Source organism: Podarcis vaucheri, assembly GCF_965113315.1.
Source record: "Podarcis vaucheri genome assembly, chromosome: 10".
In the NCBI taxonomy this organism is placed as follows: Eukaryota; Metazoa; Chordata; class Lepidosauria; order Squamata; family Lacertidae; genus Podarcis; species Podarcis vaucheri.
This window is the reverse complement of record NC_138748.1, coordinates 7276325-7285152: the sequence shown is the minus strand read 5'-3', so window position 1 is coordinate 7285152 and position 8828 is coordinate 7276325. Positions and strand designations below refer to the sequence as shown.

At 49.4% G+C, this 8828-nt stretch overlaps 1 protein-coding gene across 16 annotated transcripts in view; it reads right to left on the bottom strand.

Moving 5' to 3' along the window:
* Positions 1 to 633: 633 nt before the first annotated feature.
* The window catches only part of MAGI2 (membrane associated guanylate kinase, WW and PDZ domain containing 2), a 621598-nt gene continuing 613403 nt past the window's right edge, over positions 634 to 8828 (bottom strand). For 14 of the 16 annotated variants that reach the window (XM_082239441.1, XM_082239452.1, XM_082239456.1 and 11 more), the window contains one exon: positions 634 to 3619. In XM_082239441.1, coding sequence (XP_082095567.1) covers positions 2820 to 3619 — 800 coding nt within the window. In that variant the 3' untranslated portion in view covers positions 634 to 2819. The remainder of the gene's footprint in view (positions 3620 to 8828) is intronic. The other 2 variants (XM_082239445.1, XM_082239446.1) reach the window with 2 other exon arrangements.

Sequence of the window (8828 nt, the reverse complement as noted above, 5' to 3'; positions counted from 1 at the left end):
GCAGTGAAGCAGTCACCACAGATAATGGTGCTCTGTAAAGTTTTTGTGTCTGCTGACCATCATATTTCCCCTCCCATTATATCCTAGAGTGAGAATGGGGAGCTGGGAGACTTTCAGATGCTGTACGACTACAACTCCCTTCAAAGCCAGACAGGAAGCTGCACCACTAGAACATTGCTTTAGGCATTATATTGCATATAATGGGGTGGCAGGGAAATGAGAGAAGCCATTCAGAGCAATAACTGTGGGGTTCTGCATACAGACCAAGCAGGATACGCTGAGATCATGTGTATCAGCTGCCAGTTTTCCATATATTCGGACTGTGCATGTCAGGCCAGTGAGATTGTTCCTCCTGTGCTAAATAGCAGATTTGGGGAGGGATTTTTGTTGAGTGCGTTGTGGGTTAATCCTTCCTCCCCTTCTGTCGAGGCCCAATTCTGCACCGACACCACAGCTACAATCTACAGGTTGGTTTTAAAGGCTCAATCTGCAGGTTGGTTTTAAAAGTGTGTGATGACTTGGTTGTCCTATAGAAAAATGGCACTCTCTTTGCAGCGGGATGTGCATGGAGACAAACAGTATTTTCATGATATATCTCCCCCCCCCAATAAAAAAAGTATTACACAGCATAAGTTGGGAAAAAGATTCTTGGATATATATTTTATTTGAGTGGTTTAGAATATCATACAGTAAACAAGATTTCTGTAAAAGTTAATTTATCCATAGTGGTGCGTTTCATAAAAATAGTTGCTCACTCACAGCCTTTCTGTGACTATTAATACATGGAATTATATTTATAGCGATAGAGCTGTACAAGGTAAATTCACAGCTAACACTACACAGAAATATTATTTGGAATGGGGTTTAGATGATGTGCTGTCTTCACAGGTTATCAATTACAACCGCATAAAGCAATTACTGCACAAGGATTTGCTGGGCACTGTGCAAATCGGAGTTTATGCAAGCATAATCTCAACTATTTACCCCCCAATGCTGTTTGTTTCTGTTCATTATACAATAGGAAATAATATTGATGGATGTGCATTTCCATTTGGATTAGGGAAATTTTGTCCAACATCCAGATTTAATAAATTAACAGCGAATTATGCCAAATGTCTAGGTTGGAGGATAAAGATATATCTCTAATTTCTTAATTAAAAACTATATATATATATATTTTGTAAACAGCTACATATCTTTGTGCTTTCTTAAAAAATTATAATGGGACTAGTTCTTAAAATAAGCATCTTGTTTAAAAGGTGCAAAATCCTTTCTTTTGACTTTTCCCAACTATGGTAGAACGATGCCTCCGTATCTCCTGGAGGAAAAATGAAGCTGGGAGAGCTAGCATGAGGCTGTTTTCCTGCTCTGCCCATCACCAGAATGGCTAACATCCCATCACTGCCTCACAGTCTTCTCCAAATCAAAACTTCCACCAACAGGATTTTTGCTCCATCATCGAGCAATGTATTTCCCAGTTACACGAGAGTTTGCCAAACACATCCTTCCTAAGCATAGTTATCTTGGTGATTTTTTTGTTTATTAAAAAAACTCCCACATTATTACCAAGTTGCTGTTGTTTGTATTGCTGTTGCTGGGAAAATAGCAAACCTCTCAGGGATAAAGAATTGATTAATGGAGCTCATTGGAGAAGCTGTACTTCACTGGCATGGGTTGAAATGTTCTCATGGCACTTGAGATTCGAAAGTTAAAAGCAAGAATGTTCTGAATAAAAATATGGACGCAAGATAAGAGCTGGATGCCTGATGTATATATGACTTCAGATAACGGATGAGCATGTCTCTTGGAGCTCTGCCTTAGAATTTCTTAGCGTGTGATGGGAGACAAAAACTCAAGGATAGTTGTGTTAAATGAGAGTTGGACAAGTGTTGAGGCAATTAATAGTTCCTGCAGGAGATGGAGGCTTTCTGAAAGGAAACTGCATTTTTCAATCTTTCAAGAATCACCTTCTCATCATAGTGGTCTGGGAACTGCATGTTACAGTTCTCCATGTCAAAATTTGTATGGTACCAAGTAATCCTGGTGCATGGGGGGGGGGGAGTGTGAGTAACCTGTGGCAATCTCCTTTTTGAGGCTAGGTTTGTGGATACAATTCCACCCCAACATACAGAAATATGGGTTGTTCACAAAAATGGCAGTAGAAATGGTATCGCACCAGCTAATCCACTAGGATTGCACACCTTGCATAACGAATTATGCTACTGGTTTTGGGTGATCTTTTCCAAAGTGTTAACAGTGGAGACATGTCATGGATATACAATTTCAAATGCTTCAAACCCCTGTCTGGATATGTTGAGAACAATTTATTTACAACATTTAACTCAGATAAAAGATTTCTTTTTCCACTTTTAGCTTTCTCCGTGCAGTTTTATTTAAGGCGATGTTCCAGTTTGTGATTGCTCTAACTTCTTCCAGTTTCTTGATATAAAGTTTGAACGAAAATCCAAAGTCCTTCATGCAGTGGAAAACAACATACTAAAGCTACACTGCACTGTCCTTGTGGTTGACTGTCCTTCATATTATTTTGGTTTCTTCCATAGCTGCCAAAGTCTCTGAAATGAAACTGGGGGACTTTAGGGTCACATTTAAATACTGTGTGACTATATGCTGCTTCAACTTATTAGGATGCTATGCACGCTGTCATGGAAATACATGTTATTGTTTCCATTTCTCAGTGTTTTGAGCATGTATGTGTGTGTGTGACAGTTAAAATAAATTAAAGTAAATCAATGTGAGACAGACGCTAAGAAAGATGTTCTGCATCACTGCGAAACAGTTAGAAGGCAACAGTCCCTGATTTATCTGCTCATAGCTGAAGTGCCAGATTTTAGTACATCAGGTAGCTTGTCAGAACCAGGAATCTTCCATGGTCCGGGTGAGACAGTTGCCTTCCGGGCTGTCGTGTTCGTGCTACGTGTGCTAATGGAGTGGAGGTGTCCCTTCCGTGGGAACTCACTGAGCTTCCGTTCAGATTCCTTCTGGCTGTGATCCGTGTCACTTCCATGCGAGCTGCTGCTATTGCTACTGTATGTCTTTGTAGCACCAATGGAATCGAGCTTGACGTGTTCGGAAGCTGCAGCCAACTTCTTCCCTGGGGCAGCTGTGGCACTGTGATCTTTTGCACCGAGCGATCCTCCTCTTTTGCTTTCCATCCACTTGGATCTCCCGGCCAGTTCATCATTGGTTCCTGCACACCCAAGATCTCGTACCGCCGCCTCGGCCATTGTGCTCAGTCCAACCGCCTTGCTTTCTGACGCCGGCCGGCCGCTTTCGCCAGCCTTACCCTTGCCTTCTGAGCTTCCTTTCCGAGAAGCCTCTTCGTGCTTTGACCTGTCTACTTTTTTAGGACTTGCAGACCTCTCTCTCTGCTCACCTACCCTTTTCTTTTTGTGGCCATTTGCTGAAAGCTCCTTTGGTTTTCTTACATCATGTTCCCTCTTGATATCCCATGTTGGCTCTGGGTTTATCTGGTGGGAAGGGTCAGAGGGTTGGGCTAGATGTGATGAAGGTAATGGTGAGACAATGTCATCAAGGGAAATAGTTACTTCCGGCAGACCTGGGGAGGTGGCAGAGGGAGAACTCCAGGAGTTTGGTTCGTCTGTTGCAACAAAAAGGAACAACAGTTATTTCCACTGCTCTTGCACTGAACCTGCATCACAATTCCTAGTAGTTAAATTTAAACTCTAGAGACATTTTTTTCAGGTGTAAGTCTCCCCCTTAGGTGAGAGGAAGTGGGGAACCAAGACAAATCATGCCAATGGAAATTGTGATCATTGACTTTGGAACATTGTGAACAGCTCTAAGTGTCAGCTTCTTAGGGTCAGCAGGCTACACATGACATGGAAATTGTGACTGGAATTCCCATCTCCTTTAGCTGCTCACCTGCTCTGCAGCTTTCTGGGGCACTTTAAGTTAGGGAACTGATTCAAGGGGCAAAGTGTAGACAGACCCCCCCTCCTTCCCTCAGTGCCATAAGCCTAATCCAATTTATCCCCCAAACCATTTCTCATGATTGCTCTTTCTAAAATAAAAAGACATTGAGAGCTCCAATCAGGGAATTCCTACATCGTGTGTAGTTTGACCCTTAAACACATAGGCTCAACTTTGCTATGAATACAAACACTGGTAAAAATAGGCTGGATTAACCATTATGCTATGGACCCTACAGAATGGAGATAAATTCATACTGGAGCGCTATCTGTTTTGTAATTCACTGAAAGCACTGTCCTTACTCTTCTAAAATAACCACAGCTCATAATGGCTTGTTAATGTTCTTGCTGCTCTGCAGATCCTGTGATCATTTTGTGGCCACTTCAAATGTTACACATGTCACACAAAGAAAGCACTTCTATATATGAAAAAAGACTGATTTAGCTGAATACAGACTATGTTAGTTGAAGCTAGTTCACATTGAAACCACTCAAACTTAAGTCACAACTAACTTGCCCCATTTATCTAAATTGGTCTAAAGACCAACTAACTTAAGATTGGATCTAACACATTGGCTGTGGTGTTATGGGCAGGTGTTATGATTTTCTGTAATTAAGCAATTTATTTTGTTAAGGTTGCAATTCTTTGCACCCTTACGTGGAAGTAAGCTTCATTGGACACAATGATATTGTCAGAGCTGCTACCAGGTCCCAGCTCACATAGGACCACGCCACACAGCGTCCACTTTAAAAGAGTCTTTATTGAGTTACAGGTTTCATTTCCGAACTGCAGCGTGCAGCTCTACACCTTCTGCCCTAGGTCGGCGAAGACCCATCTGAGTCCCCGCCTCTTGCACACCAGCTTAATACCCTAGCCTTGCTCCACCTCCTTCGCCTCTCCCTACGTCTCTGGGTCCTTCTGCCCCCCTGGGACTCCTCCCTTCTACTCTCCTCTGACGCTGACCCCCCTGATCCTTCCGCTTCCTTTCGGCGGGCTTTGGGACCTGGCTCACTCTCCGGGCTGCTTACTGCTCCAGCTTCCGCTGCATTTGAACTTGGCGCGCGCGCCCAACTCTCTACTTTCCTCTTGACCGTTGCCTCGCTCTCTGAGGAGGGCGTGACCACCCCTGACTCGTGCCCTCCCTCCTGCTGACGGCCTCCGGAACCCGATGCCTGGCTGCCTTCCTCCCTGCTGCTCTCAGTCTTGAGCGTGGGTCCCGACTTCCAGCTGCTGCCGCCCTCAGTTATGAGCGTGGGTCCCGACTTCCAGCTGCTGCTCTCTGAATCTCCTCTGTTCCCTTCCTCCTGGGGTGTCCCTCCGGATCCCCCCCTTGCTCTGCTCACTGGGGCTCCCTTTTGGGAGTCCTCTGACTCACTGCTTAGGCTTGGAGATCTCGGGTCGTCATCATCACTCATTCTCCCTTCGGCTTCCTCCCCCTCGCTCTCTGTTTCCACCCTTCTCTGCGTCTCTGCTTCTGAACCCCTGACATCCATCCCCCCCTCGAAGCCCCCCCTTCCCCCCTCCCCGCTGTCAGGTGTGGGTGCTGGGTGCTCCATCATCATGGGAGGGAATGCTGGATACAGGTCGCTCCCCGTGGGTGGCCGCCAACTGAAAACCTCCGAGTCTTCCCCCTCGCGGTCGTCGACGTTGACTTGTTGCTCTTCCATCTCTGTACCGCCGTGCTCGAACCCGAGGTCCTCCCCGAACACGTCCATGTCAGTCTCTGCGTCGGTCGCTCGACCTGGCATCTCCAGCCACTTCCTGCGCCATTGCTCCTCTGGTCGATCGTCCCACCAATACGAGTTGCCTGATGCCGAACCTGCCGGTGAACCTTCTGGGGAACGGGTGCTCCGTGCGGGTTCCCCTTCTGAGTCGAATCCATGGAACGTGCTGGAAGAAAGTGTGGGTGTGAACAACCAGTCGTCGAAGAAGCTCGCTGGCATGGGTTTGTGTGGGAAGAGGGCATGAAACTCGTCCTTGAGCAGGGGTTCCTCCAAAGCGTAGTCTGGTACCCAGCTATTGGCGCTGGCCCGGGTGCCCTCTCTGGCTAAGAGGTATTCGACTCCCTCCTCCCCCCATCTGGAGTCCAAAATCTCCGTGACCTCGTTGATGTGGTCCTGGTGCTTCACCCCCCGCGTCTCCGTCCGTTCCCGGAGCGGACTTGGCGCCGTCCCTGGCTCCTGGAACCTGTGAGGTGCCTTGTAGGGAGTGAGCACCGACCTGTGGAACACCGGATGCATTCTGGAACCCTCCGGCAGCGCCAGTCGGAATGCTACCGGGTTGATCTGCGCTTCGACTTGGTACGGACCGATTTGCTTGTGCCCCAACTTCTTCTTGGCAAGTGACCTGGTCGGCACTGCGTGGGCTGCCAACCAGACCCAGTCTCCCACTTGGATCACTTCGCCAACCCGCCTGTGCTTGTCAGCTTGCACCTTGTAGGCGTGCTTAGCTAGCTCCAGCTGCCGTCTGAGTTGATCGTGGACCGCCTGCAGCTCTGACGCGAACGCGTCCGCCGTCTGTGGTTCTCCTTCCCCCACTCTCTCCAGTCCCGGGAAGGTTCTGGGATGCCTCCCATTGTTGGCAAAGAACGGCGTCACTCCTGTGGACACGTGCTTCGTGTTGTTGTAAGCGAACTCGGCTAGCGGCAGGTAATCCACCCACGTCGCAGGCTGTTGATTGGCATAGCATCTCAGGTACTGCTGCATGATGGCATTGACCCTCTCTGCTTGCCCGTTGGTCTGCGGGTGTCTTGCTGATGCCAGATTGACCTTGACATTTAGAAAACCCATCAGCTTCTGCCAGAAAGACGAGATGAACTGGCGTCCGCGGTCGGACAGGATAGACCGTGGCAGGCCATGCACTTTGAACACGTGATCTATGAACAGTTTGGCGGTTTGTTCCGCCGTGGCCACCTTCGCACACGGAATGAAATGTGCCATCTTGGTGAACAAGTCCACCACCACTAGCACAGCTGTCTTGCCTCTCGAGCTGGGTAAATCCGTCACAAAGTCCAGGGCCACCCTCTCCCACGGTTCAAACGGCGTTTGCAGCGGTTCTAACAGTCCCGCCGGTGGTCTGTGTACCGGCTTGGCCCTCTGGCAGGTGTCGCACCTCGCGACGTAGTCCGCGACCTCCCCTCTCAGCCTGGGCCACCAGAAGTCTCTCGCGACTAATTCCATCGTTTTCTCTGTGCCAAAGTGACCGGCCGTGGGTGCGTCGTGCAACTGTTGCAGTACCTTGGCGCGAAGGTCGTCTCCTGGTACATAGACAGCCCCTTTGCGTAGGAGCAAGCCGTCCCGCACCTGGAACTCGTCCGTGGTAGCCGTGCCTCTGAGCAGTTCCGCCATCTTGTCTTGTGCGAATGAGTCGTCCCGCAATGCACGTCGCACCGCATCCAGGTCTACTGTAGCTGAGGCACACGCCCACGCCGTCGGTGCGAAGATGTGCATGGCCGCCGCTGGCGTCACCTCTTCTAGGTATTGCGGTTTTCGGGACAGTGCATCCGCCATGATGTTGGTGTCGCCTGGGACGTACTCTATTCGGAAATTGAAGTCAGCAAAGAACTCCGCCCAACGTATCTGCCTCTGGTTCAGGAACTGAGCCGTGCGCCAGTGCTCCAGATTCTTGTGGTCCGTGCAGACCTGCACCGTGTGCTTGGCGCCGATTAGGAAGTGCCTCCACGCCTTGAAAGCTGCATGAATGGCTAGCAACTCCCTGTCCCAGATGGTGTAGTTCTGCTCCGACTTGCTGAGCTTTCTGGAGTAGAACGCTCCCGGCCGCCACACCCCCTGCGGGTCTCGCTGCAGCAGAACAGCTCCCACGGCTCTGTCTGACGCGTCTGTCTCTACCCTCAACGGTTTACTGGGGTCGATATGCAGCAGTTGCTTCTCCGATGCGAAGAGACGCTTGAGCGCTTGAAAGGACTGCTCCGCCTGCTCCGTCCAGATGAATTTCTTTTTTTTGGAGCTGAGCGTGTCCGTAATTGCTGCCGTCTGCATCGCGAACCCCTTGATAAACTTGCGATAGAAGTTGGCGAAGCCGACAAACCGCTGGACCTCCTTCCGGTTGCGCGGGCTCTTCCAATCCAATACCGCACGAACCTTGGTGCTGTCCATGGCTATCCCCTTGTCCGACAACTTGTATCCCAGGAAATCCACCTCCTTCGTGTCGAACTGGCACTTCTCCAGCTTGGCGTACAGTCTATGTTGTTGCAACCTGCTGAGCACCTCCCTCACGTCTCGGTCGTGAGCTTGCTGCGAGTCCGAGAAAATCAGGATGTCATCCAGGAAGCAGACGCATGTCTTGTAGAGGAGTCCCTCCAACACGTGATGCATAAAAGCTTGAAAACAGTGAGAGCCATTTTGTAATCCAAAGGGCATAACCCTGTACTCGTAGGTGCCCAGCGGTGTGAACATGGCCGTCTTCCACTCATCGCCCTCCCGCATGCGGATGAGATTGTACGCCCCTCGTAGGTCCAACTTGGTGAACACGCGTCCCTTGCGCACCGTCGCGAGGAGGTCGTCAATCCTGGGCATGGGGTAATCAGACGGTTTGGTCATCTGGTTCAAAAGGCGGTAGTCCACAACGAGTCTTTTTTGGGGCGTGTCTTTCTTTTTCACGAAGAAAACGGGACTGCCCCCCACTGCCTTGGACTCTCTGATGAAGCCACGCTCCAGGTTATGCTTGATGAACTGTTTGAGTTCCTGCATTTCATCTTCAGACATGGAGTATAGCCGCCCCTTCGGCAGCGTCGCCCCCGGTAGGAGGTCAATCTTGCAGTCATATGGCCGGTGAGGGGGTAGCTTGTCCGCCTCCTTCTCGCAGAAGACCTCCAAAAAGTTCGCGTATTTGTGGGGGACCGCTTGCAACGTTCCCAA